Below are 25,010 nucleotides of genomic sequence, written 5' to 3'. Positions count from 1 at the left end.
AGTAATGATTAATATCTGATCTTTGATACTTTTGACAACTTTTCAAGACAGCATAGCATAGCATTTTGACCTTTATGAATCACAACGTGGTGAGAAAAATTATTAAAAGTGAACAAAACCACATGTAAAATGATTAGTATTTGTATGAGAGACTGGGTTTTATGAGTTTTCACACGCAATTTGAATGGAGCTTCAGCAATGTACACAACTCCCATCTGTGCAACAGACAATGGCAAAAATGAAAAGTCCCTGCAGAAAGACAAACATTCACAAACAAACAGCTTTGATTCCAGTCAAATGAGTTCCCATCACAGGAGAATGAATGCAATGTGTGGCACTGCAGTTCAAAGCGGAGGACACAAAAACTGTTCATGTGATGGGAGTTTGCTGAAAAGTGCGTAGCTAGAGGCACAAAGGCAGAGCAAGCGTGTAACGTGAGCGCACCACACCCGCGAGCCAAGGCAGGTGACTTTATTGTTGAGAAGAATCAGAGCCAAAAACAAGAGGAGAGAGACAGACACTATACTGGTCATGTATTTAAAAGTCATATTACCTTATTTTCGGACTGTAAGTCACACTTTTTTCATGGTGTGGTGTTTCCTGCGACTTATACTTCGGTGTGACTTATATATTAAAATTTTCACACTGAAACGTGGAGAGGCTATAGTCTTGTGTGTCAGTATCTGCTGCTCCTGTTACTCCTGTACCACTGTCACTTGGCTCTACTGCGCATGTCTTCTGCAAAAAGAGCCACTGTCCAGCTGCAAGTAGTGAAATATTCAGCCAAAAACAGCAATTGAGCAACAGAAAGAAAGTTTGGAGTGAGCGAGAAACTTGTGAGGGACTGGTAGAAAGTGGGGATGGAGAACAGCTTCATGGCAACCGGGAGAGTGCACCATGCAACTTTCCTGGAAGACACTGGATGGATCAACAAAGCCTAAGTCCAGGCATTGTTGATCGACTGAAACCATCCTCCATTCAGAAAGGCTGGAATAATTCTAACTGGAACCGATGTGGAGTCTGACGACAGCTACGCAGAAGAGGAAGCAGCGCTCTGTTTACCTCTGGAGGTTGCTGAGTTGTTCAGAAGAAGAATGGATTTAGTGATTTGGAGTGAGATGGAGAGTTTGGTAAACTTGTTCTGTTCTGTCGTTTATGTTATATTTATCTGAAGAACTGTTCATATGTGACGTTAACAGTCTGTTGTTCTCTGTTCTGTTGTTTTTACTAGAACTTGACTTTCAAGATGAAATGTTGGTTCCCGGTCTCTGATTTTTTTAAATAAATTCCCCACAAAAGTGCAACTTATATATGTTCTTTTCTTCTTCATTACGCATTTTTGGCTGGTGACTTATACTCCCAAAAATATGGTAGTTAAAATTGACTCTTATGAGTTTCTCAATGATACAAAACACAATTCCAGGTCTGTTTGTGATGAGGAAACAACATTATAACATAGATCAGATAATAGAGTAATATGGGCCCTTAAAAGATGGGGTCTTGTTTTGATAATAATCTCCCTACCAAAAATATCTTGTGAAAATGTATTCACTTTAAAAACATAAGTGTTTTTAAAACAGGCCTGAGAAATGCGGTTACCTAAATGTCTGTGAATGAAATACACACTATGCCAAGTATGTTTTTCTGGTGTACAAAGGTTAAAATAAATCTGATGTCCTTGGCAATCATATCCTATCTCTAAAGTTGATGTTGTCAGGCATTAAAACATCTTGCTCCTCATATGTTTTGACCTGATCCTGTTTTTTTTTTATAGTTGTGCCAAAGCTTCATGCTCCATCTTTGATCTCCTCTGCTCCTGTTTCCCATTCTCTACCTCTGCTGCTTTCAATTACTCCTTCATTTCTTATATCGTTCTCTTACTCAGTCGTAAAACTATGACCAAAATATTATATTAAGTCAATGTCATATTTGCTGACTAAAATAACTACATAAAAATAATCATAATGGCTACAACTATGACTAAACTTACATACATTTTAATCGAGTAAAAGTCCTGAATCAATCTGGTCATCACTCCTTCTGTCGCAGCTCGAGCCAGACACAAACGTCCAATCAAATGTGTTTATTTCAATGACACATGTGAAACAAATGAGCTCACTGGTCAAAACAAAATCTCATTTCTCTCACCTCAAATTAGCAGAGTTTAGTGCTTCGCTCACTCATTCTGATGAAATCTGCAATGTCTTTCATTAATTTTTTTGTCTTTTTTTTTCATTGTAAGCAGCCATGTTTGTTTGATATAGATGATGCATGTCCCTGATTGGCTAATCCACCTGTCAATCATGCCCATCTGACCTCAAAGAGCATGTTAGTGCATTTTATTGCATTAACGGCATTAATAATCAATTGTGATCAAATATTTTGATGCAGATCACGTGTATCAGTCAAAAACAAAGACTGTTGATTTGAAAAACAGTTACGACTTCAAAAAGTTAAAGCATGTGAGTAATTGTGATTTAAGCATGTAATCACGGTCCAGCTCTAAGATTTTTTTGTTTACTTGTTCACGTTTATATGATGACTGTCTGAAGAGAAACGTAAAAGTGACATTGTGACTTCACTTTCTATTCCGCGTTTAGACAAGCTTTTTTGGGAGGAAATCTGCATGTATACGGTGACGCAAAAGTGTGTGGAATTCGTTTGGGTATGCATGCCAGGTTTCTGTGTACTGTATGTATGTGACAAACGCATACGCGACGTGACCAGAGTTTTGTGTCTTGGACAGTGTAGACGGAAACACTACAGCAGAGCGTATTCAACTTTTCCACTCTGGAGGGTGGTTTCAGATTTTTGCGTTTTTAAGCCCCAAAAACGCTGTCACCGTCTAAAAGAAAGGCACTTGAGATAAAATATTTTGTCGTTTTTACCTGTGTTCTCGTGTAAACAGGCCCTAAATCCAAAAGTCTTACCTCTACAATACTCTGCAGGTCCCGCACATACGTCCTCTCCGTGTCCAGAATCTCCTGCACCACCCTGTCCACGTACGTCCTCTGTCCCTGTCCCCCTGTCCCGTTCGTGGACACCTCCTTCATCTCTGTCGCAGTTGTCGTCTGTGGGTTACTCTGTCTCCTTTGCCCCGTTTTGGACTCCACATCGCTCTCGTCCTCCAGCTGTTTGGTCGGAACCAGCTCCAACCTTATCGCCCCAGAATCTCTGTCCGACATCGGGGCGGAGACTAGTGTGGAGCGGCTGCCCAGCGAGCAGTGGCTGTCCCGGGACGACGCTGAAGACGAGGTGGAGGTGTAGCTGACGGGCCGGTCGGTAGCGTCCAGGGCGGAGTCCATGCTGTGGGAGGAACTGTAGCGGGAGGGGGCCTGGCGGTAGGAGGGGCTACGCAGGCACCGTGAGCTCAGGTCCGACACGGAGTCCGGCACTTCAGGCAGAGGCGGCAGCACATCGGGGAGGTAGGTGTAGTCGTCTGAAAAAAAAAGAGGGAAGACGAAATAAGGAAATGTCAAGTTGCTAAAATTTCAGATTTCAATGTCACAGTTAGTCCCATTGACAGGACAGAAATGAACCTCGCCTGAATAGTTTTAGAATGAGCTGTATCAGAACAAGTATAAGAGCACAGAGACTATTATACACCCATGGACCACTTGGGATTACACAGATATAAGAAAACATGGTATAAGGAAAAGTAAGTAAAGGAGAGGAGAGCTCTGCAGCGCATAGTGAACACAGCCAGGAAGATCATTTGGTGCACCACTCCCCTCCTGCAATACAAATACACCACCCGTCTCACCCACAAAGACATCACAATTGTGAGTGATGCAAGTGGCACCGCACACAATCTTTTCAGCCTCCTGCTCTCAGAGAAAAGGTACAGGAGCCTCTGTTCCTGCACCACTAGACTCATATCCACCAGCTTCATCCACCAGGCTGTTAGGATGCTGAACTCTCTCCCCTCTTTATCCACCAGGCGCCCAAGAAACAGGAATCTGTTTATCCCCAAAGATGAACACTTGAACTTTTCCATTTAGTATTATTATTATTTATTTAGAAGATTGGGAGTGAGAAACATGATTTCAATTCTTCATGTGTTTCATGTGAAAATTTATAATAAACTTCTTGAATTTGAAGAAGAAAGTACTATATACTAAGGTGCTTGAGGAAAAAAAATATCACAACCTTTGTGATTTGCAGCAATAGAATGTTGATATGTAAAAAAAAAAATATGTAAAAAAAATTGCAGTACTTAACAGCCATAGTGCATATAGGCAGAGATGGTAGAGTAGCCAAAAATGATATTCAAGTGAGAGCAATGTTACTTCAAAATAATATTACTAAAGTAGAAGTACAAAGTAGTGGAAGGAGAAAGAAATTAAACAAATCTACAACTCAAGAAAGAGTTGAAGATTAAAACATTAAAAGAGTTCATGTAATTGTTTAGAAAGACAAAATCCATTTTTTTTTTTTTTTGTTCAAAGTATAGGCACAAAAATGAAAACTACTACATTATACGTGAAGGAGCGATGCAAGAAACACAAATGTTCAAATCATTTCATATTGTCAACAAAAAGCTTTTGTCACTTGTAGATTTACTCACAGTGGGAAAAGGAAGCACAACTTTTACTCACACAATAGTACTGTTAATATTTAATTGAAGTATTACACAAGAAGGACTTAAAGTATGCTGGTAGAAAAGTTTGAAAAACACAATTTCTTAAAAAAGTGACTCCAGTAATTATAATTAAAGGTAAAAGTACAGTCCGCCTTCATCTGTCCAGCTGTTTAAATACATTACTCACAGACTTAAATACAGACTTAACTCATTCAAATGTATGCACCAAACGGCAGCACTTTCCACTCTCTGCGCTGGGCTAAAAGGGCCCACTGTGGACCCCGGGTACTCTCACAATCCACACTCTGAGATTCCACAGCCTTGGCCTCTAAGCAGTATTTGGCAACGCAATTCCCAGCATTCCCAGCGACCGCAGGCTAATAGGGCAACAACTGTCCAAGTACTTTGGAAATACTGCAAGTGGAAGTAAAAAGTACAAGCTGGTTAGTGCTACTACAGCTACACCACCATTTTAGTGTCAAAGCCAACTCATGCTGACTGATTTATAACTACACTGCCACTACTAATACATACTATTACTAATACTTACTATCAGTACCTACTATTACAACTACAATCTGAAATACACCTACTACTAATACTGAAATAACTTAGAACTACTTTAACCTACCACTACTAGTATAACTGTTTCCTATTACTCTCTGCTACTCTACTACAAACTCCTATTATTAGAGTCAAGACCGCAGTAATGGAGACCAAGACCAGTTCGAGACCACAGGATCCCGAGACCAGGACAAGATCGAGACAAGACCAATTCCACGGCCCACTTGAGATCAACTCAAGACCATCTTTGTCATTTTCTACATTTATTTATATTTTACAGTTATTTTGGCACATATACTGTATATCAATGCTTTCTATGAATCTATCTCCGTTTGATCTGGTTAATGTTCATTTAGGCTTAAAATAAGCCAAGCAAACTGTACTGCACTTAAATACTTAAACATGCCCCATTTTTGGACCCGGACCAACAGTTTGAGAACCACTTCTTTAATCCCGCTTTCACTGGCACTTTAAAGAAAACAACTTTGAAGTTAAACAGTGGAGTTATTTCAGGTTCATAACATTTACAGTTGCATTATCTTACTGGTTTTGCAGTGATATTGAGCAGCCTCTGCACATTTACCAGCCGGAATGAAATATGATCACACTTGTCGAGTGTCAGACCTCAAGTCCGAGACAAGACCGAGACCGAGCGCCATCAAGACCGAGAAAAGACTGAGTCCAAAAGCGCTCGACTCCGAGATGAGTCCAAGACTGTAAAAAAGCGATCTCAAGGCCAGTCTAAAGGCCAGTCTCGAGTACTATGAAACTACTAACTACCATCAACTACTACCAACTACTACTAATATTAACACTATTAGTACTTACAAGTTCTACCTACTATTAGTACTATAACCTCAGCTACTATACAAACATAACATCTACTGGAAAAGTCCAATGAAATTCATTTGATCTTCCGATATTTTATGTTATTATTATGTGAGCAGTCGAAACTGTCAGGTATGAAACTGAACTCTAGGTCTGAAAAAAGAACCTAATAACATAAACTACTGGATAATATTTCATCATTACTACTACTACTACTATCTGTGCAAAAACTACCTCTACTGTTACCTTATTTCTATTTTTAATTCTACTTTTACTTGTATATTTTTTTTTAGATAAATGAACAAAACCTCTTTACTTATCCTTGTGATGTTTTACATGACTACCATTACTACCACTACTACTAATACTATCACCTACCACTACTTGCTACCTCCTAACTACTTCTCTTACTAACAACAATAACTACAGCCATCTCAACTACTAAGTATTGCCTACTAACTAGTACTATATCTACTGCTAACACTACAACTACTAATACTACTAACAACCTCCTCCACCCACTGACATAAATTACACCCAAAAAAAACTACTTTTCAGAATGTCTCTGAAGTAACTTGAATAAGTCCCATTTACTCGTCCCTGTGATGTTTTCCAAAGCATTACTCGCAAACAGCCTGAGCTAACAGGATTACGTCTCTTCTCGAGTGCTGGACGCCCTGGTGAATGAGGACGCTATTTCCCCGGTTGTGTGGAGTGAAGCACGTCCCTGTGGTGGATGTATACAGACAGGACAGGAGGCTCTTTGGCTCTTTGGCTCCGGGCTGGTGCCAAACCTCATGTCCACAGAGAGAGAGATCCGTTAGAAAGCATAGGGCCAGCTGGCAAAAGAGAGGAACACACACAGAGAGGGACAGTAGAGAACTAACAGAGACGGTGTGACATGGCTTTCATGGTTTAATGAAAGTTATTTTCATTAAGAACTCAGTTGAAAGAAGGGATCCAACTTTCTAATCATACTAAAGTTCTGCAGTAAACAAAACATGGGTCGCATTGTCTTGTCTAATTTGGCAACAATTGTTACTAAAAGACAATTAAAGCAAAGAAAGACATACAAGGTCATGCATCTATGAACACATTACCATGATATCCATCTCCAAAAACACATTTTAATATTCTGATACAAAAAAAAAACAACAATGTTCAGCCAAAAAAACTTGCCATTGTTTTGACTCTGGGCTAAACACCTCAGCTGGTCTGTTTTATCCTGGTTTCCTGTGGTGGTTTTTGACAAAAACAACCGCTTTTAGACATAAAACTGTATATGGACATAGCTAGTCTAGCCCAAGTCGTTGCGTTCCAAACAGGAAGTAACCTTGGGCACGCTATCGGCTCCATTGACTCCACCTCCAATTCACTTTCTAATGAGAAACTGTCACCCCTCTCTCTGAAACTGCTGCAGTGAGCCTCATTATTTTAGTCTTAAAATGTTCGTATTAACCTGCTCTACGTGATCATGGTGTTTTTATTTCACTATTTTATCCATAAACATATTCCTATTTAATATGAAAGTGGCCAAAATCACTGCTATAGCTGCTAGTCTCCTGAGCTTCATGCAGTCTATGCTTCCACATTCTTTAATAATTAAGTTCATTACAATTTACTCAATTTAGTATCCCTTATTTTTCATGCTTTGGGTGGTCCTTATACTCCGGTGCAATTTTTTCCAGTATCTGCTGCTCCTGTTACTCCTGTATCACTGTCACTTAGCTCTACTGCGCATGTCTCCTGCAGAAAGAGCCTATGACCTGTCTGTATTGTATCTGTCGATCGCACCATTAAGTCTGTACTACTGAAACTTATAAAAACAACTGAGAAGACTGAACACAAATGCCCCCAAAAAGAAAATCATATTTTGCAGATTACAAGCTGCAAGTAGCAAAATATTCAGCCAAAAATGGTAATCAAGCAGCAGAAAGAAAGGTTGGAGAAGTTTGTGAAACCGGGAGAGTGCACCATGCAACTTTCCTGGAAGTCATTGGATGGATCGATAAAACCTGGACCATCCTGTTGGGATTCAGAAAGGCCGGAATAATTCTAACTGGAACTGACGCCGAGTCTGATGACAGCTACGCAGAAGAGTAAGTTTACCTCCAGAGGCCGCGCAGTTGCTCAGAAATGACACATGGTTTATGGTTTATAGGCGTCTAATCATCTCATTTAAGGCTCACTGTGGCTCTTAAATATACTCAATTTCTGGTGACCGCTAAAACTAGTAGCTCTCTGGCATTTTCTTCTTGTAAAGGAGCTCACTGGAGGAAAAAGGTTGGAGACCCGTGCTTTAAACATAACCATCTTGTATCCAATTCCATGTCCGATTTCCATAACAAAGCTGAGTATGTGAGAGGGGAAAACCGAGTCGATTCCACCAGCAGTCAGAGTTCACCATCAAAGCGAGCGGAGTGGTACTGGCCCCGAGCTGGCGTGTTGTGAAAACAGTCAGATGCCCTGCAGGATGGTCCCACAGATAGAGGTCTGAGGGCACGAGAAGCTTCTGTCACTTCAAAGCTCTGCACGGTAACAGATCAGAGTCAGAAACATGAAACGGAAAACTAAAACAAAAGGTAGAAGAATATGGGACAAGACTACAAAGATTTCTCATATTTAAACGTACTATGAGTCTATGGGATTGACAGAAATTATGTGATGCAGTTTTAGGGAGTTAACTGTAACGCTGGACCTGAATTTTTATTCACTTCAACTATTTAATAACATATCTAAAAGAATAATCAGAATACATTTGAAATTGCCATTTGAATTTGTCACAATCCCAAAAATGAAAGCTGCAGTAGTTACATCACGCTCCCTTATTCCACTTCTTTATGGGTCTAGTCTGAAAAAGAAATTACAGAGTGAAACGTTCGTGTGCTTATGTTTTATTTTATATTTCATGGCAGAGGTGGGGATTTGCAAGTCGTGACCTGGACTCGAGTCAGACTTGAGTCACAATTTTTAGGACTTGAGACTTGACTTGATAAAAAGGGACAAATACTTGGGACTTTACTTGGATTTGAAGGTCAGTCACTCTGGACTTGACTTGGAATTGAGGCCTGTGACTTAAGAAGACTTGATGCTTCTCCTAAAAAAAAATATGTTTTTAGAAAATACTTTTCTCTTTATAGTTGATAAATGTGGAGTTTAATTTTACAGGAACAAACTGGAACATGTCCTTCCCACTTTAAACTGAAAATTTCCCTTAGTGGAAAATGGCGAGGAGAAAAATCTGTCCACGATATTATTGTGAGAATTTTGACGATACGATATCATGATATTTCAGTTATTATTACATCCCTAGTATCCTCAAATGTACTACAGTAATATACAGTACAATACAATAAAACAGAGAGAACTACAAAGAACATGATACTTCCATTTCAGTGAAGACTACATGACAATATAACTGATACTTTTAAATCGTAATTCTTTCTGTTCTGACCGTAATAATTCAGTCTTGTCAAAACTCTTATATAAATATTCATATATAAATATACTATCACTTTTTAAGTATTTAGAAGTCATATAAATCGCAAAAACCTAAGCTATATTTGGTACTTTTTTGGTTTAAAGACTTGAAATGACTTGACTTGGACTAGCGGGCCAGTGACTCGAGAGTCGACTTGGACTTGCGAGCCAGTGACTCACAACTCGACTTTGACCTTAAAGTCCAAGTCAAGTCTTGAGTCACTGGCCCATAAGTCAAAGACTTGAGACTTACTTGAGACTTGCCAAACAACAACTTGGTCCCCACCTTTGTTTCACAGAAAAGTACAACGTAATCAATCGGAAAACTGACTCTTGTTCCCATTTGGGAGTATGACATCGTCGCGTCAGAATCTGAAAACCGCCAATCGCACAGACTTCCCGCTGTGACGCTCCTCTCGTGTTTTACAGTAAAGTCCAAAGCTAACATGATTTGAATAGAAAACCCCATGTTAATCCTGAGGGCAGCCCAAGTACATGAGAATCCCTTTGAACAATCATCTCAGACGAGGAGGGACAATGGAGCAGTGCGTCTGATGTGGTGGAGGATTACATGTGTACGGGAACCAATGAGAGACTAAACAATACCACATTCACTATTTACAGCCGTCTATTGTGTTATTAACATCCTGACTATAGGTGGGGAGCGAGTTAGGAGAAGTTTACCTTAATGGGAAGTCTTTCTATTGACGATTGCATAATATGAGATCGTTACAGCGATAGGTGTTGGCAATGTTTGAAGATTTAAAAAAAGGTGCTGTACCTGATTTTTACCATCTTAAAAGTTTGCAGTGGTCCAAAGTTATTCCTCACTTACCTTACACTGGAAAAAAACAATATCTAGACAAGTTAAAATGACTAAAATTAAGAACATTTTACTTTATTTGAGTTGATTTAACTTGACAAGTAAAATTATCTACCAATGGAATAAGTGTGTGTTTCAACATTCGATTTAATTTCTTATTTTAAGTGTAAAAGTTGTTGTTTCACTTATTTGAAACTAGTTTGCAGTGGTCCAAAGTTAATCCCCACTTGTCTTACACTTGAAAAAAACAATATCTAGACAAGTTAAAATTACTAAAATTAAGAACATTTTACTTTATTTGAGTTGATTTAACTTGACAAGTAAAATTATCTACCAATGGAATAAGTGTTTTTCTTAATTCAAGCAACATTCGATTTTGTTTCTCATTTTAAGTGCAAGTGCAAGTTGTTGTGTAGCAAGATGTATTTTCATATTTTAAGTACAAAAAGTCTTATTCCAGTGGCAAATAATTTAACTTGTCAAGTGAAATTTACTCAAATCATGATAAAACTTTAATTCAAGTCATCTTAAATAGATTTTGGTTTTTGCAGTGTATGCATTCAGAGCATCCTAATGATTCACCATGATGAGTTTATAAGCACTTTTCATAACTTTCAGGGGACAACTAACGATAAAATGCTTTAAAATGGACACAGAGAGTACACAGCAGACATATTTGGCATCAACTGTTGCTTGCACGAAGATTGTCTTGAATAAATACATTCATCCTCCAAAAATGCAAGACACCGTTTCATACAATATAAAATTATAAATGTGCTTCACTGTTCAAAAGTGAAAATCCATCACATTTTCCCCAGTGTCTCTTTGACTTCAACACTCTACCATGAATTTGTTTACTGGTCTGATGTGTTTACTATAATATTTATTTACAAATTGTTAAAATTATATTATTGCTGGAACCTTTGCCAATTATCCTTGGTACATCCTAGGTGAACTTGAGTTTGCATCGTTCATGCATCGTATCATGCATCGTTTTTTCTTTTTGTTTCTTTAAATTGTGTATATTTATTGTCTGTTTTCCCCCATTGTTCTTGAGACATGCACATTTCAAATTTTTTTAAATTATGATGGATTGGAAACTTGTCTTATTATTTCGGTCGCCTACTAGATAACAAAAGCTGAACAAAAGTTTTTTTTTTTTTTTTTTGCTTATTATTATTATTAAACAAAAATGTAATTGTAGTACATTTTTGTTTAATAATAATAATAATAATAATAATAATAATATGTAATGGATGCAGTCTTATGATTATTGTTTAAAAGTGAACTACTCTCATTTAATGTCATATTGAGAGAAAATCAAAGACCTCGGAGGGCAATTGTTTGGGGGCCCCTTTAGCTTTTGGGGGCCCTAAGCAACTGCCTTCTTTTGCCTATTGGTAGCACCGCCTCCGATCGGAAGTGTCTAATAATAATATGACATTAAATAGTTAATTTCTTATCTTATTATTGCAAAGAAACTACTTTTAATGTCATGGAAGGGAATGTCAGTACCAAGGTTTAAAAATACTTAACATTGGAGAGAAAAAGATATTTGTTGAAGGATAAACTGCTGTGTATTTATATCTGTGTAATCCCTCAGTGGTCCAGGTAGGTTCCATAGAGGTCCAGGGGTCTACACTAGTTTATGTGCTCTTATACTTGTTCTGAAGATCATTTTAGCTATTCAGAAAAGGTTCATTTCTGTCCTGTGAATGAGACTTTTTTAGTATTGATAAATTCTCAAATCAAGATTAGTTTTCGTATAATACTTATAATAACCCTTGCTCTTACCACTTGTTGCATTAGAATACCTTACAGTGTCCCCATGTTTAAAAGTTCAGCATTTTTCAGTGAAAATAATAAACACAAAGTACACATGTTGAGTTTTCCGTCTTTCATCTGGCCCCGTTGATTTCCCAAGAAAACAAAGAGGGAAATAAAGCGTCCAGAAAGCACCGCGCCATGAAACCGTCTCCTCCAGAACAAGACTACTTGATTAGGAGCACATGTAATACCGCCCTCCCTAACATAATCTGACCTACTTTTGAGCAGTGTCAGTCCAGCACCAAACACACACAAGGCTAGGTTGTGGTAATGTCGTTTGGTTTCCTGGCATCATAATGTTTTGCTTGGTTTTGGCTTAATGGTGCTATATTACGCAAAATTGACTCTTGTGAATTTTAAGTCATGTTATAATGTCGTTATCTCATTAAAAACATACCAGGAGTTGTGTTTTGTTTTCACACGTTTGAGAAATTCTGAATCATTAGTCTGTCTACATCTCCTCAAAATGCTCTGTTCCACCTTGTGATGTCATGAAGCACTAGTTTTCAAGTTAACTTTTACCATTTGTTTAGTAGAGATTGGGTTGAAATTATCCAAATGATCCTAGTGAAGGTGTATGGAGTTTAAAAACACAGTGGACCGCAAGGTGAGTGTTTTCTGTTTGAGAGAAAAACTCCTAATTATGAAGTGTTTGTGTTGAAAAAGCTGAGGCACTCAAAAAGTACAAAATAATGAAAAGTCTTTAATACCACATGACAGATAAAGTTAAAATCATGCCAAATTTCTTCAGCTTTCATCAGGTCTCGAAGGCCGAAGAACTGAAATGCGTTGGCGTGATTTTAACTTTATCTGCCATGTGTTATTAAAGGCTTTTAAGTCAATTATTTTGTACTTTTTGAGTGCCTCAGTATTTTTATCTTTGTATTTGAGACTGGTCCCTACACTGAAGTAGCCTGATTCATCAGCCAGCTTCACTTCGTGGAAACCGTCTGACTTCGCAGCAGTAGGAATTGTTCACTCAACGGTAGGCATTTACTTTTTTATTTAACCAATCGCTGTTATTTAATCGTGACGTATGTAATGCGCCAAATCCCGTAGGAAAAAGGGCAATAGCGTCTTTCCCCTTGATAAAATTCACCAAACATTCTCTTTGTTCCGACTCAGGGATCGTTGCCAACACAGAATGTCTGTCTTCGTCTACATCCATCTCAACCGCTTTGTTTACTGTTCCACAAAAGGGACCCAGACAGACGCTTGAGTTTGACGTCATGGCTTCAGAGCTCTTCACTGATTGGCCAGTGCACGGTCTACAACTTCTGGGGTTCTTGCAAACCGTTCAGTGCATTCTGATTCCTGACCTAGTCGCTGAAGAGAAATAAAATTGAGCGGAGACACTAGGCAGCGCCAGCTTGAAGTGAACACTGAAGTGCACCAAAAGGAGAATTTTACACAATCTCTGTACAATCATGTTACAGCTCCTTTAATGCCCCACCTGTTGCCATCAGCACAAAGCTCTCCCTTATTGCCTCTCACAGTAAATACCTAACTCCAATATCTCCCGGCTTATCGTCAGTGTTTGAAAACTGTGTGTGTATATTTCACCGAAAATGCATTAGTTTTTATCAACGTGCAGATAAGGCTAAGTGAGCTAATAGCTTAATGGTTCCCGGGCGGGCTAATGCTACCTGATAGGAGACAGGTCAGTGCGTGCACGTGCGACAAACCCACCGCAGAGCAAATACACGGACTGCAAAGGTTTCCGCTCACACTGAAACCCAAACACGAGCGCTGATACGGGACCATTCCAGCATTTTTGCCGGTGTGGAGTGCACCTTGGCTCCATACTAGGACCACTGGTTTTCTTATAACACATACAAAGTGTCTTATTTGGAGAGGCAGTGTTGATTCTCCACAGATCTGACCAGTAACTTGGCTTGGGAGGCGCCACCTGCTTGTCTTTATGGTGACTAATGACAAATATCACACTGTTCAAACATTCCAGGTAAAGCAATAACATCTCAGAGACAAGCAGGTGGAAAACTCTTCACCAGGAGTTACCGTGCTAAGATTTTGTATTTTATTTTTTGTTTTAGCCAACAAAATGAGCAACTTGAATCAATTAAGTCATTTATAATCACTTAATCTATTGCACCACTTCACAGATGGAAACAAAAGACCAAACTGTTAAACATTCCAAGAAAGCAATAACATCTCTAGGGTGAAAAGCAGGTGGACTTCAAGATGTAGTCATTTTAAAATAATAATTTGTCGACAAAATATGCAGCTTAACCCTTCCAGACCTAAGGATGATTTTAGTACATTTGTCCTTGCCTGGATTTTTTTCATTTTGCAATTAAAACTCCTCCTTTTACTCCTTAATGAATTGTTTTTTGTTTTTTTTTCAGTACAACCTGTTATTTCACAATCTGCATGCTGGAAAATAAAATTCACACTCTTTCATACAAAACACACAGCAAACACATGTAAACAACTTTTTTGGACATAATAAATGTTTAGTTTAGGGCAAAATATCAAGTCTGTATGTAAAATAAAAATATACTTATTGCCTCAAAATAAAAACAAAAAAAGTGCAATTGCCCCATGACTTGGAAACATGTCATGGAAACAGCTCATGTCAGGTCCAGGGCACAGAGCCACATCACTTCCTGCATTTCCATGGTGTTTATTACATTTGGATTTGGACATTTTGACTGAAATAAACCTTTCAAAAAATCAGGATGTGTAATTTGCCATTTAATTGCGAAATAACTGCACTTAGAGTGTTTTTTTTTTTCAATTGTTACAAGCACAGACACTCAGAGCAGTCGACTATTTTGACTCACTACACTCTTTGAAAAGTTTGGGCCAATCAAAATGGACGGAGTGCATGAGTTTGGTGGAAAACAAAGTTCCTATTGCACACTCATTTTCCCTACGTCATCAAACAGCATGCGTGTGAAGGAGGATAATGACAGAAATATCATTGGAAAACCGTAACTCTAGCCAGGCTGGCGCCACCTAGTGCCTCCGCTCAATTTCATTTATCTCCAGCGACTAGGTCAAGGAATCAGAATACACTAGACGGTTTGCAAGAACATCGGAAGTTGTAGACCGCGCACCGGCCAATCAGAGAAGAGCTGTGAAGCCATGACGTCAAACTCAAGTGTCTGTTTGGGTCCCTTTTGTGGAACAGCACAACATTAAACAAAGCGTCGAGATGGATGTAGATGAAGACAGACATTCTGTGTTGGCAACGATTCCCGAGATCGAGGATTTAAAGCTGGAACAAAGAGAATGTTTGGTGAATTTTATCAAGGGGAAAGATGTTATTGCCCTTCTTCCTACGGGATTTGGCGCATTACATACATCATGACCAAATAGCAGTGACTGGTTAAATTAAAAAAAGTACCTGCCTACCGTCGAGCGAACAAATCCTAATGCTGCGAGATCAGACGGTGTCCACGAAGTGACACCGGCTGATGAATCAGGCTACCATAACTCAGCTCTTCAAGGGAAAAAAAAGTAAGTTTCTACCTTTTATGGTTGAAACGTTATGCATGGTTATATAAAACATATTTGTCGATGTCGTGTACAAAACCATCGGTCTGGAAGGGTTAAATGATCTCAGTCTGTAATACTGAATTAATCCTTTCAATTCAGCCAAAACTTGTCATTGTTTTGCATTGCTCCACAGACAAAGACAACAAAAGACAGACAAAAGACCAGACTTGTTGGACTGAGCGTTGAGTTTGCACAGCAGCCTTTTCTATGGGAGTAATCCAAGAGTTCTTTGTGCAACTGAAACAAGATCAGTCGCTATTTTAATATACTTTTTTTATATATGAATCATCGCCCTAAAGGATTTTCAGGAGTTCTAAGGTATATCTTTTGCCGTTTACATATTGCAATTCAAATGGCAGGATTTTGTTATGAGATTACCCTGAACTTGATCTGTGTAAACGACCCATAATACCTGCACTGTTTTCTTGTGTTTGTGTACAGGGATTAGCAGGGTGTGCAAGAGTAGGACTGTGCATGGGCCAGTTTACAGAGAGAGAATGAATCCGAGAGAAATGGCCTGCATCCAGTCCGAGTCTGGCCCTCATTTAACTTCAGAGAGCTGCGACGCATTAGCTGTCCATCCAAGTTTAATATGGCGAACATCGGGTCTGTCTGGTCACAAAGGGAAAGCAGACTGGAGCCAAAACAGACAAATAAGTCACGTGTTTTACAGAAAATAGTCTTTGGGAATTGACTTGATCCAATCACAGTGGAAATAAGAGTAAGAGATTTGAAAATACTTCTAGGAAAAGCGATCGAAAATGCATCCAGCTGCAGTTCTGATTCATTTTAAAGCATTTCATTTGAACTATATGGGCTAAAATGGATACTACTCCTCCTCCTTCTACTCCTACTACTCTTACTATTCTTTCTCCTTCTACTACTCCGTCTCCTCTTCTTCCTCCTGCTACTACTTTTACTCCTCTTACTCCTACTACTAGTATTCCTCCTCTGCCTATTACTACTCCACCTCTTCCTACTTCTCTTGAAACTCCTACTCCTCCTACTACTAATACTCCTCTTCCTGCTACTCCTACTGCTAGTATTCCTCCTCCAACTACTGCTACTCCTACTACTACTCCTATTACTCCTCCTCCTACTACTACTCCTATTACTCCTCCTCCTACTACTACTCCTATTACTCCTCCTCCTACTACTACTCCTATTACTCCTCCTATTACTCCTCCTCCTCCTATTACTCCTCCTCCTATTACTCCTCCTCCTATTACTCCTCCTCCTCCTCCTCCCCCTTCTAATACTAATACTAATACTAATACTAATACTAATACTAATATTATTCCTCCTCCTCCTCTTACTACTCCTCCTCCTACAACAGTATTTTCATAGTACTGCTGCAAAACCTTCCATTGTATATTATAAACTTCTGCTTTACAGTAGTGATTGTGCAACTGTGTGGTGCAGTAGTCAAGTGCCCTTCTTCTATATGGTTGCAGGTTCTGTACAAACATGTCTCTGGGTTCAACACTACACCCACAGTAACCACTCAAATCGTATATGTATCAATGGTTGTAAGAGAAAGGGCATCAGGTGTAAAAATTTGGAGCAGTTACATTAAAAAAGAGAGAGAGAATTTGAACAATTTCCAGAAAGATTCTATTCTGTCCTATAGAACTGTCACATAATAAACATTTCAAACTTGATTTCAATACCGAAGATGTGGCTCAAGATGAATTTAAATACCACAGTAATGATAATAAAATATGCAAATTTCTTAAATAATATTACAGAGTGATCTTAGTTGCAATCATATTCTTCTAAAACTATTCCAGAAAGCTCAAATCAGATCTCATATATATGATTTTTTTCAGTATCAACACTTTAATTCTGTTCATTTTCACTAGTTTTTCGGGCTGTAGTCGACTAAAACTAATCTTGGTCGACTAAAATGTGGCAAAAGCTCTAAAAACTGTTTGTATTTTAATCTAAACTGCACTCACAAGACTACACCTGCACTGGAGTTCGTGCAAAAACTACTATTTGCACAAAGTATTTATATAAAGACGAATACAAATTGTTTAATCTGCCTTTTAAATACCGGGTAACTGACTCACTCACTTCTCCTTTCTGCTGTTGTTCCACACAGAAATCCTTATCACCCAAATATAAAAAGCTATAAATGATTAGCTATCAACTGATTAATGCTGTATTGTGCAACTTTTCAGGTGAAGGGCTTGACAAATGGGTTTCTCCAGATCTGTAGAAAGCAGGGATGCGACGATATCCAAATTTCTCGGTACGATATTTATTGTGATATTTTGGAGAGGCTGATATAATTGTAGATGGGATGCTTTTTTGCTTTAAAAATATGTTGACAAGATTTCTGTGCAAGTTATTTCCGTCATAATCCCAAGAATTCAAGTAAACATATTTCTTCATGTTGTCTGCACTGAAATGAATCATGGGATATGTAGTTCCGGATGTTTATAAACTGTTGCTACTATAAAACCATGTATTTAAGCAAAGGAACTTGTCATTTTATATATTGTGAGACTTTTGGCGATACGATATCACGATATTTCAGTTATTGTTACACTCTTAGTGGTAAGGCGACCCCGCACAGAATCAGAATATTTGTTTTTCTAGGTATTTTTGAGCTATAAAACCACCTGTAATTGAATAAACATAAAGTAGAGCTGTTTAATGTTATACTGTGGAACATTTCAAGCAGAACAATGACATCTCCATAGAAACAAGCAGGCGACGGACACCCAACCAAAAGCACATCTTCAATCGACTAAACTATGACCTACTGATGATAGTATCTGGGTATTGATTTATTTTGTAATACTTTACATCTTATATTGACGACTTCATGTTACGACAAAGCACCCTAATTTTGTGGTAGAGTCCCAAATCCGTGTATCATTCGTTCATTAGTTTTTCAAAATAAAAATCCTGGTTCAGTCCTGATTCAGTCATGGTTCAGTCCTGGTCCAGTCCTAGTCCAGTCCTAGTCCAGTCCTGGTTTAGTCCTTCTGGTTCAATTCTGGGATGAGTCCTGGCTGAGTCCAGTTTAAGTCCAGTTTAAGTCCAGTTTTTCCAGTTTTAGTCCAGTTTTAAGTCCTGGTTTGGTCCCTCCTGGTTCAATTCTGGGATCAGTCCTGGTTGAGTCCTGGCTGAGTCCAGTTTAAGTCCAGTTTAAGTCCAGTTTTAGTCCAGTTTTAGTCCAGTTTAGTCCAGTTTTAGTCCAGTTTTAGTCCAGTTTTAGTCCTGGTTTAGTCCTCCTGGTTCAATTCTAGGATCAGCCCTGGTTCAGTCCTGGTTCAGTCCTGGTTCAGTCCAGTTTTAGTCCAGTTTTAGTCCAGTTTTAGTCCAGTTTTAGTCCAGTTTTAGTCCAGTTTTAGTCCTGGTTTAGCCCTCCTGGTTCAATTCTGGGATCAGCCCTGGTTCAGTCCTAGTTCAGTCCTGGTTTAGTCCTCCTGGTTCAATTCTGGGATCAGCCCTGGTTCAGTCCTGGTTCAGTCCTGGTTTCAGTCCAGTTTTAGTCCTGGTTTTAGTCCTGGTTTAGTCCTCCTGGTTCAATTCTGGGATCAGTCCTTGTTCAGTCCTAGTTCAGTCCTGGTTTAGTCCTCCTGGTTCAATTCTGGGATCAGCCCTGGTTCAGTCCTGGAATCAGTCCAGTTTTAGTCCAGTTTTAGTCCAGTTTTTAGTCCAGTTTTAGTCCAGTTTTAGTCCAGTTTTAGTCCTGTTTAGTCCTGGTTTAGTCCTGGTTTAGTCCTGGTTTAGTCCTGGTTTAGTCCTGGTTCAGTCTGTATGCGGTGCAAAAGTCCGGCATCTCCAGTTTTTATTACGGATCCATGGTCAAAATTGGTTGAAACGGAAAACGGCCATTATCTGTTTTTTCCAATATTCGTTTAAACACAAAATCGAAAAAACGAATCGTTATCAGTTTTTTTTTTTTCATTTTGGTTTTGGAGACATATAATAAAGAAAATTGTTTTGTTTTTTTTCGTTTTCTTACTTTTGGCTTTATTTTGAAAAACAGACCCGGATAGTCCTGACATGCTTTATGAACCCTGATATTGATTCAGCAGTTAAACTCACATCTCATTTACTTTCTTTTAACAGCACGGTTAGCCCCCCTGTGCTCCATCTGCTCTTTTAAACCACACAGATGAAGAAGCCCTTTGTCCAAATAATAACACTGGTCACTTCTGGTTTGGTCATCTCCTTCATTTCCTTGTTATTGAGTTGCCTTGAGAAACTGTGGATCATTTCCTGTGAGCCATAAAAAGTCATAAAGCCATAACACGGTCAAAGGGATGAGCCGTGATCCTGGATATAGATCAGGCAATGTCAGCAGTTTTTCTTCGTGACATGGCCTAATAAAACAAGGTGAAACCAGGGAGTAAATCCGCAAAATGGATTGTGAAATTATGTCAATATCAGCTAACCCAGGCCAGTACCAATATTTGAAGAGACTTGTATATCATAGAAACGTTGACAGAGGATTAAATCTTTTTCTTTTTTATACATAATGGGTAAATAAATAGTGCTTGTATTGACTAGTGAGTTATGGCAATATAAAAGACTAGGGATGGAACAAGATCTCCTGTCATAAGTGGGTTTTTCCCTCATGTTTTTATGTTTGGATTGAAAAGATAAAGTATTGGCGAGTTATATTTTTTGAGATTGCCTAGTCCCAAAAAGTACAGCTACAATGACAGCAAAAATATTAAATAAAGTAAATTAAAAATAGTGAGGCTAAAACTGGGAATTGAAATGCATGATGTGTTTATTATAGCCTAAATTATGTCAAAATCACATCTCGTCTCTTGCTCGTAGATCCAGTCTTGTGTCTTGTCTCGTCTTGTGGAAATAGTATCTCGTCCCATGACTATAAAATACTGCAATGATGTTATCCCTATAGATCACAATTTTATGGCAATCCAACAAAAATGTGCTAAATTGTCTTGTTTAAAGTCTAAGTATTGCACAAAATGTAGTTCATAGTTCAAAACTGTTAAAAAATGTACACAAATTACACCCTTTTTTAATGTTATTAGATCATTTAGCTCCAAAATAAAATAGCAATTTGAATTTTCACGCCTTGGGCCAGACTCACTCACAGTCAGATCAGATTTGTTTATTTCAATGATGCGTGTGAAACCAAGGAGCTCATTGGTTACCCATCATTTACAAATAAAATCACATTTCCCTCTCAGATTATCAGTTTAGCTTTGCTCATTGTTTCTGCATCTGTGTGTTTCAGTCTCCTGGATACCTAGGCAGGCTGGCACCACTTAGTGCCTTCCCTCAATTTAATTTCTCTCCAGCGCCTAGGTCAGGAATCGGAATACACTAGACTGTTTGCAAGAACCCCCGAAGTTGTAGACCATGCACTGGCCAAGTAGTGAAGAGCTGTGAAGCCATGACGTCAAACTCAAGCATCTGTCTGGGTCCCTTTTGTGGTACAGCACAACAGTAAACAAAGCTGTCGAGATGGATGTAGATGAAGGCATACATTCTGTGTTGGCAACGAATCCCGAGATCGAGGATTTTCACGCTCTGCTTTGTTCGCTGTTATGCCTGCATATACTTGGACACTGTGAAAGAATTTCTGTGTTATTTTAAATATTATGAATCATTTAAAATCATAATCATTTGTAAAGTTATCAACAATTGCGTTTTAGGGTTTTTCCATATGTATATCATATGTCCTAGTACAAGAACTCCTGACTCATTAAGCTAATCTACTGAGTCACCCATGAGAAGACAGCTAAGGGTTTTTTCCCTCATGTGGTTAGCATAAGTTTTTGGGAGAAAACTGACCAAATTGTTTATCACCTGGAGCCTGTAATCAAGTGTGAAATGGGAGGGTGGTTTAGCCTAAAGATTGTTAGCATGTGATCATTGTAACCATTGTGTGATATAACATAATGTACTGTATTGTTATCTGTGAAATGACTGCAATAAAACCTGCTGTTGGGAGGAGAGCTGGCAGAGTAGAGTAGGCTCAGCCAGTGGTATTGACAGGCTCTGACAGCTCTCTCTCCCTTGCGCAAGTGATTACTTTTAACTCGTTTTGGTGTGTCTTTATTTAATGTATTTTGATGTCTTAGGGTAAATTCCCTGACAGACACCACTGACCGTTCTGGCGCATTACATACGTCATGACCAAATAGCAGCGATTGGATAAATAAAAAAAGTACCCGCCTACCGTCGAGTGAATGAATCCTAAAGCTGCGAGAAGTGAAACCGGCTAGTGAATCAAGCTACTGGATACCATGCAAGCACTTTACTGTTTTACTTGACAGTGCCAAATTATAGTAAAAACTCTCCCTTCCATCTGTTGTTCCTCAGCAGGTAACATAGAACAATACAAAATACAAAACAGTTTCAAAGAGACATAACACAAAACAATAAAAGACCGGATTCAAAGGGCTGATTCGAACCAAAAGCTCTTAGTTTGGTTCGTTTTCGTTGGTGTGAAAGCCTCAATGGAACTTGATCTGCACTAAATCAAGGGGACCGAGACCCCAAAAAAGAGAGACTCCACCAAATGCCAAACTGTGGTGCACTCCCTCTGGTGAGAACGCGAACTCGGGTCCAAACCGTAGACAGTAGGTCCAAACAAACTATTCGAAATGCATCATGGGAGGGCAGACTCAGACTCCTGAATTGAGCGCAGACTTATTATTCCTGCATCCACAGTTCAATTGCAGTTTAAATGTAGAGAGAATATAAAATGAATGGTTCGTCTTGTGACCCGGCATTCCTTATGAAATGCATAACCCCTTATTTGCTCATTTGAATCTAGGCCTATACGTTTTCAAAGATATTTAACCTGTCCACTTCAAACTGGACCCTCCCTACAAAGTGCACTTTAGCACCAAGTTGTCAACAAACACCTAGGCCTACCCTTGTAACCTCAGCGACCCTTAAAACACCACTCTGAGGCCGGGTAATAGCTGTGTACACATGCAGGCTTCACCATCGCAAAACACGCCTTATGTCACAGATGTCGGGTCGAAAATAACAGCGAATAGCAGTATTTTTTGCTCGTGCGGTGGACGTAATGACTAGGTCTGAGCTGGAGTAATAAAACGTGCAGTGACCAAACAGACATGTAGTTTAGTTTCGTAGTGTAACAGTAAAAAAACACAACTATGGGACATTAAAAAAGGGAATTTCGGCGTAAAAATGGAATCTGGAAAATACCCATGAGTAAAAATGGGATGACCGCACTGACCGATGAATGCGTTTTGCTTGTACTGTGGGCTGTGGGAGTACATGATTTTTTTCTACGATACGCCCGCTGTGTACAGTCTGCATCTCATTATGAAGAGTTTTACTGTCCGATAATCAGGAAGCGCACGTTTGCATGCTAGTTATCATCTTTACGGTAACGGCAAAACTCCGCTCCGGTCTCTGAAAGTTGTGAAAAGCGATTAGAAACTCATCGTGGAATAACTTTGGACCACTGCAAACTGTTTAAATGTTGTTTTTTTTTCAGTTTTTTACATTTTTACGAAGCAAAAATCAGATGCAAAAATGATTATTAAACCTTATTCTAAAAGTTAGACATTAACATTCAGTCCATGGCATTTAATAGTAAGGTTATGCTTTTATTTTGGTGACTTCCTGTGTAAGAAGAAGTGACGGTAAAAACGTGAGCTTGAGATACAGAAAAGATGCAGTAAATGGTAAAAAAAAAAAAAAAAGGTGAAAAGTTAAATAAAAAACCTAAAGATAGCAACAGTCCGCAGAGGTTTGAGGGTTTTGAGTTTATCATTTCTATTGAATTAATATTAAAATATGGGTAACGGTTAAACAACGTAATGAGCTAGTGATACGATGATCATACCTTAATTTCTGTTAATTTCTTCTTGTCTTTAGTTCTTACGTTGGTTCTATGACACGGCGTGGAAACGATTAAAAGTCATTTAACCATCAGATCTGGGCTTCTCAATTCGACTGGATGCTACACTTATTTTGAAGAAACAGAAAGCACTTGCATTTTTTATGAGGTTTGATGAGGCCATACCGTCTAGACCAGTGTTCCCCAAACTTTTTTCTGGGGACCGATATTTTAAAAGTCACAAATCTTCGCGACCCAAGTCAATAAACATTATTCGTAAATTACAGAATAAATTGGCGACCATTATTGAACATTAATGAGGATATTTTATTGTTGATTGAGTGATCGTGTCTCTTGGAACAATTAGTATTACCGTATTTTTCGGACTATAATGTTGAATTCTCTCGTCTATTTTCATACATAAGGTGCATTGAGCGAAACAAATGGACGGCACTTGAGACTTTTTTATTTCCTACAAGCAGGACTCAAATATAGATTGAGTAATAATGTGTTTAATGTAGCTTTCCGCACATTTGTTTACATTTTACACATGGCTAATTTGCATAAACTATAAGCAATAAAAAAAAAGCTGACTCCTTGTGCGCTTCTGTCGTACTAAAGAACATGACTCAGTGGAATATATGTGAAAATCAGTTCGGGGTCAGAAAGTACAAGCAGAATTAATACATGAAACACTGGATTATTCAGAAAATTAAGGGACTTTAAGTGCGTCTTATAGTCCGAAAAAATACGGTAGTTAAGTTTTAAGCAAGGAAAAACAGTAATCAGCGTTTCCCGCAGAAAATTGGTTAGGCGAGGCACTGCTACCGAAAAAGTGAGGAGCGTGGAGATGTATGTATATGTTTATCGCAGACCTGCATGCAGATCGTGACAAGGCGACCCATCAAAATATGTTAGAGAAGTTCCCGAGATAGAGATCTAGAGAATGCCAAAATCTCATCTAATTTCAGAAGCTAAGCAGGGTTGGGCCTGGTACGTACTGGGATGGGAGACCGCTTGGAATACCAGAGGAAATAGTGGCGCAGGAGTGGTTCAGTGGTAAAAACACTTTTGCGCTCAGACCTATGAATACTGTTGCTGGGTCCTTGGGCAAGACTCTTCCCTCACGTTGCATCCAATGTTTATCTACCTTCAATAGTTTTTCACGTGAATAGGAAGTACTGCCTTATATTTGAACAGCGCCAGGACTAAATACGGGCTAATCTAGGTCTAAAATGTAGAGTAAGTAGATCTAGGGCAGCGACATTAATCACATCTGAATCGAAACCGCGATCTGAATGGACACGATTAGCGAATCACAAAGGCTGCCATTTTTGAAATACCACAATTTCCTCAGCAAACAACAAAATCTCCTGTCTTATTCTGGATGAAACTGGTACTGGTTTAGATCTGTACGGACGTGTCCTGAAACGTGACTTCCCAGTTCATATTTCAGTCTTTTTGTCAATACTTGTAGTGGTTTAAAGGTCCAATATTCTGTTAAATTGACTTTTGTGAGGTTTAAGCCATGTTATAATGCTGTTCCTTCTTTAAAAACATCG

At 38.8% G+C, this 25,010-nt stretch overlaps 1 protein-coding gene across 1 annotated transcript in view; it reads right to left on the bottom strand.

The window, feature by feature from the left end:
• Nucleotides 1–25,010, bottom strand: part of LOC110162709 (pleckstrin homology domain-containing family G member 1) — a 106,254-nt gene that overhangs the window by 63,654 nt on the left and 17,590 nt on the right. Inside the window, exon 2 of the mRNA XM_055149513.1 lies at nt 2,931–3,439. Coding sequence (XP_055005488.1) covers nt 2,931–3,439 — 509 coding nt within the window. The remainder of the gene's footprint in view (nt 1–2,930; nt 3,440–25,010) is intronic.

This window comes from Boleophthalmus pectinirostris, unplaced genomic scaffold, assembly GCF_026225935.1.
Source record: "Boleophthalmus pectinirostris isolate CB_2022bp ecotype Guang Dong unplaced genomic scaffold, ASM2622593v1 HiC_scaffold_13, whole genome shotgun sequence".
Classification (NCBI taxonomy): domain Eukaryota; kingdom Metazoa; phylum Chordata; class Actinopteri; order Gobiiformes; family Gobiidae; genus Boleophthalmus; species Boleophthalmus pectinirostris.
Note: the sequence above shows the minus strand (reverse complement) of the source record. Positions and strands in the feature narration are given on the sequence as shown.